General features: G+C 35.2%; 1 protein-coding gene across 2 annotated transcripts in view; it reads left to right on the top strand.

Moving 5' to 3' along the window:
• The first annotated feature begins 3,469 nt into the window (after positions 1-3,469).
• The window catches only part of LOC123559596 (phospholipid scramblase 3-like), a 68,870-nt gene continuing 58,400 nt past the window's right edge, over positions 3,470-13,939 (top strand). Inside the window, exons 1-2 of one of the 2 annotated variants that reach the window (XM_045351556.2) lie at positions 3,470-3,625; positions 12,368-12,535. In XM_045351556.2, coding sequence (XP_045207491.2) covers positions 12,400-12,535 — 136 coding nt within the window. In that variant the 5' untranslated portion in view covers positions 3,470-3,625; positions 12,368-12,399. Of the gene's footprint in view, positions 3,626-3,796; positions 3,855-12,367; positions 12,536-13,939 lie in introns of those variants that run through there. The other variant, XM_045351555.2, reaches the window with a different exon arrangement.

Below are 13,939 nucleotides of genomic sequence, written 5' to 3'. Positions count from 1 at the left end.
CCGATTTTCGAATATTCAAATATTCGTTCCCATCCCTAATATTTTCTGATCATTTTAATCATGATTTAGTCGCATTCTGAAACTATTGTTTGTATTTTGTTTTGTACCAAGTAAATATTTTAAAAAAATACATAATTTTAGTAAAACATAGGCACTAACCACTGGTATGCTTATTTCACACCTTTTCAATGTTAAATGTGTACTGCAGTGGTTAAACTACGTCGACTATATATACACGTAAAATGACATTTACTAACAAAAGAAACCCAACACGTAAAGTGACATTTATTCGCAAAAGAAACCCATTGTTCAAACCCATCAAATATAGATATAATAGAATTATTATATTAGTAACTCGATCTGGGATGCTGTATTCGGCTCGCGTGGATTTTGCTAGATCGGATCTCACGAGGCGCGCAAGCGCCGAGTATGATCCGTCCTTGCAAAATCCACGAGAACCTTTCAAACTTTATTTTCCAACTTAGGTTTACATCAAGTAAACAACATAAGCATCATTTTCATAGTTATACAGTGGGTAATGGCGGCATATCATATGAACAAATTGCAGTTCAATGGAGAACGACAAACATAATATATATATAGCAGTCTGATAAATGTTTGTGATACTACAAAGCATATTAAATGATGATAATGTATGTGTTCTAGCAATGTTCCAATAAATATATTAGCGTAAAAAGTTCTTAATAATTACATCGACAAATATACTTAATTTGTTCAGTACAGTTATATTTGTGCTAGAAAACAATTCTTCCAATTTGAAAAAGTTCGGATTAACATAGAAATAGCGTTTCAAATACTTTTTTCTTTCATTAACAAATTTTTGGCAAATAAAAAGATAGTGAAATTCATCTCCTACATCATTATTGCAAAAAATACATTTTCTTTCAGAAGATGGTATTCCCTGCCATCTTCCCATTTCCACAGGTAATATATGGTTTCTAGTAAAAAAAAAACGCATAATCGATAGACTACGTCTAGATGACAAAAGATTGATGTAAGCGCTTCTATGAAAATTAGTTTTAATAGCTTTGTAAATATTAGTGCTTGATGTAATTTGTATATCAGAATTCCATTTCTGTATAAAGTTGTCTCTAAATTTTTGACAAATTGACTCAATCAACCATTTGTCATTTAAAAAACTCTGACTATACCATACACCCGAAAATCCGGATGAACATAATAAATATTTAATATTGTCGATCCACTGGGACATTACAGTACCTGAAATATTCATTTCATATATCATTCTGTAAACTTTGCAAGATAATTTTTCAGTATTTTCATTAGAACATTTAATAAGTTTTGTCCAAAACGACATAACTCTTCTATAGATATCAATACATACTGGAAAAATACCAAGTTCACCATATATCATATATGACGGTGTTGACTTCTTAAGTTTAAAAATATAACCGAATACAAAATCTCAGATCAAGATGACCCTTTTATTATATACCTCCACCTTCTTGTACATGTATGTTGTTTTGTTATCGAACGAAAACTTTATTGTTTGTCGAGGATTAAATAGAAATGACTGAAGTTTTGAAGAACTGTGTCAGGTCATAAATTTTAAATGAAAATAGTCCGGCAACATATAATACAAGGGTACAATGCGGAATTTGTTTTCTGCCTGTTCATATTTACTTGTGAAATATCAGCAGTTTTTCGAAAGAATTTATATAGGTACATAATAAATGAAGGTATTTGACGACACCCTCTTTTTTTTTTAGTTATCTTTCGGTTACCAGACGATTTTCACAATCCAGAGGATTTTACTGATTTTATACTTATTCGTATGTTCATTTCTGTATTCTTTTAGAGCAAAACGTGTGGAAAATCTCCGTCAAAACTTGAATAAATTCAAGAATAGTTACAATTTAAAAAATAATGGTGTGATTGATTACGAAATATTGCTGGAAACAGTTTAGTCACTTATACCAGACTTTACTGAATTAAGAGTTTGCCATAACATCGCCAGAAACTTTATCACATGATTTTGTTCCCCAAAACGTCACCAGAATCTTTTATCTATATATTTTTCTTCTCCAAAACATTCGCCATATGATCTTTTAATTATCTGACCAGATGTGAAAGTTCGCCAGAGGATTGCCAGAACAGTATCACATGACTTCATTTTTGTTTTTATTGGCTGCATAGAGTTTGGCTCCATTTTCAAACTAACATCGATGTATTAACATGAATTATTTATGTTTCTTTACTAAACAAAAACTTCCACAAAAAGATGGATAAATCACCGAAGTATACTGTGTTTAATTCCGTGGATAAATGTTGCGATGTAAGGTTAGTTTTCACATTATTACGCATGCAAAAGCAGAATGATTTTTATACGGTTAGCCTTTGTTTATTTCAGACATGTGTCACCTAAAGACCATTAGATACAATAGATTGCAATTAATAATTTAGTGAATCTGCAAAATTATTAAGACATTTGCACACAGAGGAAATTTTTGCAAATCAGTTATCAGCTTTCACAACGGTTCCTTTAAAATATTTAAAGAGTTTCAAACCCATGTAAGCATAATATATATTTACTAACGACATACTTTATCATAATGATCTCGTGTATTTGTATTTTTTTCTTTATAATTATTTAGAAAAGATAAATCATTATTAGCAGATGATATTTTGCTAATTTAATAGACCTTTCTTACTTTTCTTGAAAATATATCCTTTGTTCTTCAAAATAAAAGGTCTGTTACTTTAGCGCCAAAAGTTTGCAGAAAATTTGCGGCAAACAAATTTGCATAATTGTTTGCTGCAAAGTCGCCGCAAACTAATTTGCATAAATAGTTTGCCAAAAGCTCGCCAGAACATTGCCAGAAGTTCGCCAGAAAGGTTTTGGCGAATTTGCGGCAAACTTTTACCATGCACATTAGGTTTGCCGCAAATTTGCTGCAAACTTCATTTGCATATTCATTTGCATAAATTGTTTGCGGCAAATTTGCCGCAACGTTCGCCGGAAGCCTAATATTTTGGTAAGGGTCATGTTGTGTTAAACGGCTTCACATTGAGCTGGATGGTATCATGTTTTGTTGGATGATTTCATAGTACGGTGCATCGCAACAAGTTTTTCAATGCATCGTTCCATGTTTAGATGAACGGAATGAAGTTTTGTGTTAAATGGTTTCAAAATACAATGCGTTGAATGCAAATTTATTGGACAGGATGGAGTTTTAGACTAGACGGCGTTGAAATGCACTGACTGACTTGTTTATGAATGGATTGTATATTTACTAATTTTGGCGGTAACCGCCGCCCATACATGTGTATAGTTCATGTGAATTGCTATGATAATTTGCTAAATGTTACTAAACATGCTGATGCCAATATTGGCCAAGTTGTAAATAAAACTTGAAACCACGAGCCAAGCGGACAATCTAGAAGGACCAAAATAATGGAGGATTAATCATGTAAAGTTACTGGTTTTACCGCTTGCGCATATTGGGCGTGCAGAGACACGGTAAACGCCAATCGTGTACAGTCCATACATAGGTTTAAATCACCATAAAGTTTGTACATTTTTGGATATTATTTGATAGTTTTTACATGAATCAATGAGGAATTGAATCCTCTTTCGATACATGTAAGTTTTATTTGAATTTATGGCCAATTCATGACATAATTGGCATTTAAACTTATAGCATATAAAGCGTCGGCAGTGATGAAAATTTCATCGGAAAATTCCTTCCGAGTAGCGGGTACACCTGATATCAAAATGTAATGTGCCGATAGTTACCTCCCTTTATAGACTAACGCCATTTATACGTCATTCATATTTTGTTGTGATCGCCCAGACCTAGATGGTATTACAGGTAGCCTGTATCCTCCTGATCTGTTTGGTAAGCGTGACGTCTTTAACTCTTGGCCATGAATTCCTTTCCTGAAAGTAACACTAAACAGAAATGCTGTCAATTTTAGTCAGTATAAAAACTAATGGAAACGATTGTAAATGTTGAAAATCACTGTCAATTTTTACTAAAGTTGTACAGTCACACAGACACTAGTGGTGCCCCCCACTCCACCCACACCCCCACAAACAAACGTGCCTGACTGTGTAACATTTTTTCTTCATCATTGTATATTCCGATGCAGAGATTTATAATACAACAGAGGTAAAACTTGTTTAAGGTTCTTGTAAAGCCCTATGAAACCACCCCTCGGCCCTCAGGTGAATTTTTGTCTTAGTATTTTCATGGAGGTAATACAGAGATGGAGTGCGGATGAAAGCACTTCAAAGGTACACTGTGTGGCACCGCGGCTTTGTTACCCTCTGATAAGTACCTGTCCATCAGTAGCAATTAGGTGTTAATCACATATCATGTTGCTCCTTACGGAGTTTATCGAGTGAGACCCAATAAACAGCCGGAATAGTCCGATACTGGGATCGGGATGTTCCAATATTTTCTGTTTAGTAACTACCGTAGGTACCCATCTATAATGCGCAGTTTTTTGACCCCTGGGACCACCCCCGAATCGTGGGTGCGCATTATAAACAGGTATAGACGATTTTCCAACTTAAAACAAGTTTTGTTTCTGATTTTCGTCATTTTGGTAAAGGGAAACTACTCTCCACACCAACTGTCACTGCTAAAATCTAAGATTGCCGTTACGTTACGTAAAAGATCGAGTGGTTTATTTTTCTTTCAAACAGAATTAATTTCATATAGATTTAAATGTATTTTGATGAAAGAAATATTTAAAAATCACAAAAAGTAGTATACTAATTAAAGATCGAGTATTATCTTAAACGGAGATCAAACTGTGAACAACAAAACTGACATTAGGTGACATGCTAATTGCTGGTAATTACTAGCCATTTGATCGTAACAAAAAGACTACCACACCTTTTGTTATCGGTTTGAATTGAGAAGCTCATGTCAGTTTGAAAGATACCATTCCGAAATATTGAAATATTGAAACAGTTGCTTTCTATTGATTCAAAATATTTAATTAAAAAAGAAAAAACAACAAATATGTTAAACAATATTTTACTGGTTTTATTTTCGAGAAAACAGAATTATTTGTCACCTTATAATGCTAATACCTAATTTCAATTAATAAATGTCTTATCCAGATTTAATAAACTGTGAACTAAGGAAAAATATTACAATCTAGCCAAATTTTCTATTTATTTTTCATTGTGCTGTCATATCAAGCCATGCATGAGAGCAGCCATATTTGTTCAGAGAGAACTGAAACGACGCCTCTGATCGGCTACCGAATTATATCTTTATAACACAGTGTTGGAATAAGTACAAGATAAATGTGATACTTACGTTATCCACCAGTATCTGCAACCTGCCTCTGCAGTTTGTAAACACATAAATAAATGGGTTTTCTAAATTTTATTTCTATGTTTAATCATATTCACAACATAGATATACAAACATGTACATGATTTAACTATGTTAACTTATTTTACTGTTCATTTACTCTTCAGTAGTACAGTGTTTACATAAAAACATATCCCCACTTCTAACAACCTTCACAGGGGTACAGAAACTTAAATGCACCCAATGTCCACACTTTATATAAGAAATATAAGAAAGTATTTTCTACCCATTCTGAACAATTCTGTATATGTATGTTATGAATATAAAGAGTCTGTCAGGTATAAATTTATCTGAGGGGTGGTCTCAAAGGCTTTAAATGGTCCTTTATAATAAAGCTAGTTTTTAAAATAAGTCATCTCTCAATGGCTTATAGCCTTACTCATTTGGCTTATCAGGATGACTTATTGTATACTGATATTTTGTAGTTGTCATCCGTCTAAACCTTACCTGTATCTGCATTTTACTGTTAAGAAAACGTAGACATTAAAAAATCCAAAAAAGTCATAATACTGGTCAGACTTACTTGCACTAATAAATTAAACATTAATATTCATGTAGAAACTTCAAATGAGTTGAATATAACTCATAATTTTAAATAAGAGACTTAAATCTATGAAGATATGACATGACAGGTGCGAGGAGATATCTACCCTGGCAACGGTTTCAATACACAGCAGACTGCTGATGACACTAAATTGCAGAAACAAAACAAAACACAAAATATACATTCATAAAATGTCAGCAAGGCAAGTTTATGCATTAATTTCAACATAAATTCATTATCGGAGATGTTATCGTTACAAATACTTTGTACAAGTACCAGAAAACGTTCCAAACGGATTTCATTGGGGATTTCCTAACAGAATAAGTTTGGACGTGACGGGACAGGGACAGTCAAAAGTTATCATACTGTCCCGAAATGTCCTATTATTTGGACTAAATGGCTTAAAGACCCACCACGATGTAGTGACCTACCTTTTTCACCCAAAAAAAATCATGAAAATCATTCTTATAATACAGGTAATGTACAGCTACATGTATACTACAAGTTTTCAGGTAGACAATTTAGGTCCTTCCTGAATAAATTTGTTTTCACAACTTCATCTGCAAACTTATTCAGTCAGTCTTTTCAGCATAGTTTTAAGAATATAGATGAATAACTATCTTACCCAGTAGAAACAAAATGTGATTGAAATTTAACTAAATACACTGATTTCTGTACATATTGCTACATTTATTCAATAAAATGTAAAGACATTAAACACATTGTCTTGGCCTAATATATGTCACTGTCAGTTTGAAACTAAATACTTGTATATCTCATATTTTTCATGCAAATCATGTATAATTGCCATCATGGAAATACAAAAGAATACAGTTACTTTGTGGCACGTCTTTAAATACACACAAGATATGAATGTTTGCCGAAAAATTCTCATACACCCACCTTGAAAATCATTTCATGTTGTACTATTTTTGCAACTTCCCAATAGAATTTTGGTGTTCTTCTATGCAGTACATATTTTTCTTTACGATGAAATTTCCCAATAGTACTGGATCTTCAGTGTTGTCAACAGAATGCACGAGGAAATCTGCAGTTGTCAAAAAAATTTGCTCCATTTACAAAACCTTTCAACTACGTCAAGCTGTGGCTGCCAGCTTCGTACGGTAAATATTTTTTCGCACAGTGAATGCTGGAAGCCACAGCTTATGTAGTCGAAAGATTTTGTAAATGGAGTGAAGTTTTTAAGAATTGTAAAATTTCTCGCATATTTTAACATTGTGAAGAAAAATATATACTGCATTGAAGAACACCAAAATTTTAATGGAAAAATGCAAAAATAGTACAACAAGGTGGGTGTACAGGGCTGCGGAAATTTTGAAAACTCAATCGGTCCAAAACGAAATCATGACATCAGTGCTACCCCACCCATCATATTATACATATATACTATATATATATTGAGTAACCATACAATGAAACAAGAGGGCCATGATGGCCCTGTATCGCTTACCTGAGTTCCATTGCTCAAAATGATGTGATAAAGTTTTGACATAGAGCACATAGGCATACACATAGGCCCTGATAGGGCCAGAATTAGCTATTTTGACCTTGTCTGCACAATAGCAGCTTCATTTATGATTTGAATTTAATCAAACTTGCACACAACTTGTATCACCATAAGGTCTCGGTTCCTTTCTTGAACTGGCCAGTTCCCTTTATGGGTTCCAGAGTTATGGCCCCTGAAAGGGCCAAAACTAGCTATTTTGACCTTGTCTGCACAATAGCAGCTTCATTTTTGATTTGATTTTTACCAAACTTGCACACAACTTGTATCACCAAAAGATCTTGGTTCCTTTCTTGAACTGGCCAAATTCCATTATGGGTTCCAGAGTAAGGGCCCCTGAAAGGCCAGAATTAGCTATTTTGACCTTGTCTGCACAATAGCAGCTTCATTTATGATTTTATTTTAACCAGACTTGCACACAACTTGTATCATCATAAGATCTTGGTTCCTTTCTTTAACTGGCCAGATTCCGTTACGAGTTCCAGAGTGATGGCCCCTGAAAGGGCCAAAATTAGCTATTTTGACCTTGTCTGCACAATAGCAGCTTCATTTATGATTTGAATATAATCAAACTTGCACAAAACTTGTGTCACCATAAGATCTCAGTTCCTTTCTTGAACCGACTAGATCCCTTAATGGATTCCAGAGTTATGGCCCCTGAAAGGGCCAAAATTAACTATTTTGACCTTGTCTGCACAATAGCAGCTTCATTTATGATTTGATTTTAACCAAACATGCACACAACTTGTATCACCACAAGATCTTGGTTCCTTTCTTGAACTGGCCAGATGTCTTCATGGGTTCCAGAGTTATGGCCCCTGAAAGGTCCAAAATTTGCTATTTTGGCTTTCGCAGACATATAGAGACTTCATTTATGGTTTGTTTTGATACAAACTTCCAAAATATCTTCAACAACAATAAATCTTGGATTCCATGGCGAATCTGTCAGATCCAATCATAGGTTCCAGAGTTATGTTATATCTGATTACCTCCCCTGATTGTAATCAAAATGGATTTATTTCAGTAAGTACTTATAGGACTTATTTGAAATTTCATTATTGTCATTATGTAGGACTGAGACAATCAGGGTAGATAACTATGGACTGATTTTATGTCAAATTACCTCCCTTTGTTTCAAATTAAAATGGGTATATCTCCGTAACTAATGAAGATACTGATCTGAAATTTCATTTATGTCAACAGCTGGACTTGGACAATCAGTGAAGATACATATTGACTGAATTTATGACAAATTACCTCCCTTTAAATTTTATCTAAATGAATACACATCAGCTTCTAATGAGATTGGTTTGAAACGTTATTTATGTCTTCCATGGTAAGAAATGGTCATATTAGATAACTCTTGATTGAACATTTATCAATATGAATACTTCAGTAATATATTGTTGTATATAATAGGCTTGTACTCTTCTACATGCATATACCCCTCCCCTGATTTTAATAAAAATGGATTTATCTCGGTACATGTTTATAGAATTCATTTGAAATTTCATTATTGTCTTTAGTTTGACTAAGGCAATCAGGGTAGATAGCTATGGACTGATTTTATGTCATATTACCTCCCTTTGTTTCAAATTAAAATGGGTGTATCTCAGTAACCAATGAAGATAATGATTTGAAATGTCATTTTTGCCATCAAATGGACTCGGACAATCAGGGTAGATAACTTTTGACTGAATTCGTGACAGATTACTTCCCTTTATTTTATGTAAATGAATATATCTCATCAGCATCTAATGAGATTGGTTTTAAATGTTATTTAAGTCTTCAAGGGTGAGGAATAGTCATGTTAGTACAAAAGTGCAGCATTTGAGCCTAGGACCCTTAAACTTGGTATGGAAGTTGGCCCTGACTAGGTAAAAAGAGACTGTTACAAGAAAATGTTTATCCTGATGATATTTAATGTGTTTGCCTATGTGCTCTATGTCAGAAACTTCAACTCAGATCATATCATTTTGAGCAATGGTACTCAGGTGAGCGATATAGGGCCCTCTTGTTTTATTAAGTGAGACTTTTCAGAAATTATTTTTGTGTCAAAAATGAATACAAATACCGGGGTTATGCCTTTAGAGCATCATTAAGTTGATTATTAACATCACTGACCATGTTGAAAGCACAAAAAGTGCAGTTTTGCAACTTTTTGTTAAAAAGTTGAAAAAATTATTCTCCATGGCCATAAAAACATTTAGGGTCGGGCCAAAAATTTAGGGTAGTTCGGGGTACCAGAAACAAAGAATTTTTTTTAACACCTTACTATGCTTAATTTCTATAATGAACTTGTCCATCTTTCAATTTGGACAGTACCATTATCTGTTAAAAGGGATGCTTTCCAAAAAGATACTGACTGACTGACGGATGTGCAGGCTGATCTTGGTCTGCACAGGTCGCAAAGACAAAATCACTTGCCTCCAGCAGGCTAAAGGTTAAATAGAGTTTCTTTGGCTGTTAATTCTGTCATGTATACAAATCTTTGTATTTTAAGTAAATACTTGTATTAGAATGTTCTCCAGCAAATACAGCTAAAATCTAAACTAAGCTACTGGAGGTTTTGCCAATAGATTAATTAGAAACTGCAGTTTGTTCTATCAAATGTCATATCTTTGTAATGGTGGTACTCATAGCTGCCTCTCTGCAGATGTTGTGAAAATCAGCCTAAGCATTATGAGAGGTATTGCCTAAGATAATAATTATATACATGCCAACCCAATTTCATTATACTTCCAGCTTGGAAAACATTGTACATGTACATGTATTGTTACTAAAGTGAAACATTTTTCTTCCAATGGGTATAGCTATAAATAACTGAGGGAAGTAATTGTTAGATAAAAAAATTGTATGGCGCAAGTTTTCTAAATAGTTGATGGTAAAAGCCAACATGACTATTCTTTTAGCTCATCTTTTACTCTTTCCTCCTCTTTAGGGTGGGCTGTAAGTATAGGTGGATGGTCCAGTATCCGTCATCCTTAGTCCTGCATCAACATCTGTAGCTCACCTGAGCATGAAGACATTAGTGCTCATGGTGAGCTATTGTGATCACGCTGTGCCTGTCGTGCATTGGTCTGTCAACAATTTCTTTGACAGTCCTCTACCAAAGTTGTTTAGATTGTTCCGCTTGGTTGCACATAGGGGCCACAAGAGCTAAAAATAGAAAAATCTTCAAACGACATCTCTGCCTAAGTGCTGGTCCAATTTTGAAATAATGCCATACAAATATTCTTATGTAACCTTCTACCAACATTCGTCAAAAAACATGGTCGCCAGAGGGCGTGGTCACTTTTCCTTATATGTATATAGTGGAAACTTTAAAAATCTTCTTATGTGAAACTGCTGGCCTGATTTTAGAATAATTTTACACAAATGGTCCTTGTGTGACCCTCTACCAAAATTGCTCAAATTATACCAATTTGTCAAAAAAACATGGCTGCCAGAGGACATAGTCACTTTTCCCTATATGTATATAACAGAAACTCTAAAAATCTTCTTGTGTGAAACTGCTTGCCAGATTTTGAAATAATTTTACTTCCATCGTCCGTCCTGTTTCGTGTGAAGAGAAAAGAAAAACTTTAAAAATCTGGCCTAGGCCTTTGATATTTGGTTTGTAGCATTGACTTGTGGTCCTCTACCAAAATTGTTCAAATTATAACCCTGGGGTGAAAAGAGGCCCTGCCCCAGGGGTCTCAAGTTTTACATAGACTTATATAGGAAAAAAAACTTTTTAAAATCTTCTTGTCTGAAACTGCAAGGCCTAGGCTTTTGATATTTGGTATGTTGCATTGCCTTGTGGTTCTCTACCAAAATTTTTTTAATTATGCCCCTGGGGTGAAAGGAGGCCCTGCCGAGGGTCTAGGGTTTTGCATAGACTTAATTTATAAGAAAAACTTTGAAAATCTTCTTGCATGAAACTGCAAGGTATAAGTTTTTGATATTTTGTATGTTGCCTTGCCTAGAGATACTCTACCAAAATTGTTCAAATTATGCCCCAGGGGTGAAAAGAGGCCCTGCTCCGGGGGCCCCAAGTTTAAAATATACTTATATAGGAATAAAAAAAAAAAATCTTCTTATCTGAAAGTTCAAAACCTAGGTCTTTGATATTTGGTATGTAGCATTGCCTAGTGGATCTCTAACAAGATTGTTCAGATTGTAACCCTGGGGTGAAAAGAGGCCCCGCCCTGGGGTCACTTCTTATATGAGTTAAATAGGAAAAAGTACTTCAAAAATTATCAGATCATATTTCCTAGACTGTTTAATTACAATTTCCTGATGACCACCAAGTGATTAGGGGTCACTTGACTATGAACTTGACCTACTTACCTACTTTCTTGTTTTTTAAGATACAGCCTTGAAATTTGAATGACATGTACCAGTTTTGCACACCGACCTTAAAACTGACTTTCAGTGACCATGAATGTGACCTACTTTCTTAATATTTTAGGATCAGTTTGCCATTTGAAACATGTGGCTCATATTACTCAGGTGAGCGATTCAGGGTCATCATGACCCCCTTGTTTCTAGAATGATGGCCCTTTCTTGATTTCACAAAATAGACTATAGTGAAGAAATTTGGTGTGTTCAACTCCTCACATACTTTTTGAAGGAATGGATTCAAAGTTGCTCAGATGCACAACCTTATCTGAATACAATTTGTTTGGGACGTTAAGTCGAAGATCCTTGATGTGAAGATGGTCTTTATTGAAAACTTTGCTGTTTAGAGGATGGCACAATATGTAGGGGCATCCTTGTCCAATAACACAGTTCTAGTTTAAATGAGTATGAATTACCTACATTCCACAGATAAACATTGTCAGTACTAAATGTATGAAAATGCATGTAAAAGAATTCAGTCAAACACACAATCAAGCCAAAAACTAAAACTTGTAGTGATAGTACTTCTATTTTCTGCAGCTGGTGGTGTGGAAATCTCAAACAAATAGAGAATGGATGTAGTTGTAGAACAACCTTCACCTTCCAAAGGAGATAAAACTCCTGTAACTTCAACTATTCCAGCCAGTTTACAGCTTCTAGCAGCTGCAGCAGAAGTCACCATCAAACAACATATTGATTCTGCTGAAGGTAAGGAACTAGAATAACTGTTCTAGAATAAGCAGAGCTTGTGTAGTAAAAATACAGTCCACCGAAACAGCAAAAAATGGCCCAAACCACCATAGCACCACAGAACTCTTCAACGGTAAGTTAAAGATGATTAAACAAACAGTTGTAAAAATACCCTCTACCATGATTGTACAAATTTTTCTTATTCATCAAAAAATGGCCGCCAGGTGGCATGGTCTCTTTTCCCTATATATGAAAAGAGACCATGCTACCTGGCGACCATTTTTAGCTCACCTGTAGTGACAGGGTGAGCTTTTGTGATCGCCTGTTGTCCGTCCGTCCTTGTGGTTAAACTGGGTTTACAGGCCATTTTAGTAGCCCAGATGTGAATAGGGGGCTGTTTTTGACTGGGGGGTTGGGGGTGGGGGGTGGCATGGCCCTTTGTTAATTGCTGTAAATGACTCACAGGGCCTCAGGGGAGGCCATTTTGGTTGACCAGCAGGTGATTTGGGGCCATTGTTCGTCATTGATGATTAAAAAATGGCTCTTTGGCTGTTGGCCCACTGACCTATAATAGTGGACCGTCCATCCGTCCACAATTTCCATGTGAACACGATAGAGACCACATTTTGTATTTGATTTTAATCAAATTTGCACTCAACTTGTATGGGCATAATATCTCAATTCCTTTCGAAAACTGGCCAGATCCCATCATGGGTTCCAGAGTTATGGCCCCTTAAAGGGCCAAAATTTGCTATTTTGGGTTGTGAACATGATAGAGACCACATTTTGCAATCAAATTTAATCAAACTTGCACACAACTTGTATTGGCATAATATCATGGTTCCTTCAAAAAACTGGCCAGATCCCATCATGGGTTCCAGAGTTATGGCCCCTTAAAGGGCCAAAATTTGCTATTTTTAGCTCACCTGTCACAAAGTGACAAGGTGAGCTTTTGTGATCGCGCAGCGTCCGTCGTCCGTCCGTGCGTTTGTGCGTGCGTAAACTTTTGCTTGTGACCACTCTAGAGGTCACATTTTTCATGGGATCTTTATGAAAGTTGGTCAGAATGTTCATCTTGATGATATCTAGGTAAAGTTCGAAACTGGGTCACATGCGTTCCAAAACTAGGTCAGTAGGTCTAAACATAGAAAAACCTTGTGACCTCTCTAGACCATACTTTCAATGGATCTTCATGAAAATTGGTCAGAATGTTCACCTTAATGATATCTAGGTTAAGTCCGAAACTGGGTCACGTGCCATCAAAAACTAGGTCAGTAGGTCACATAATGAAAAAACCTTGTGACCTCTCTTGAGGCCATATTTTTCATGGGATCTGTATGAAAGTTGGTCTGAATGTTCATCTTGATGATATCTAGGCCAAGTTTGAAACTGGGTCAACTGTGGTCAAAAACTAGGTCAGTA

This window comes from Mercenaria mercenaria, chromosome 10 (assembly GCF_021730395.1).
Source record: "Mercenaria mercenaria strain notata chromosome 10, MADL_Memer_1, whole genome shotgun sequence".
In the NCBI taxonomy this organism is placed as follows: domain Eukaryota; kingdom Metazoa; phylum Mollusca; class Bivalvia; order Venerida; family Veneridae; genus Mercenaria; species Mercenaria mercenaria.
The sequence above is the reverse complement of the archived record's forward strand: the minus strand, read 5'-3'. Positions and strand labels throughout refer to the sequence as shown.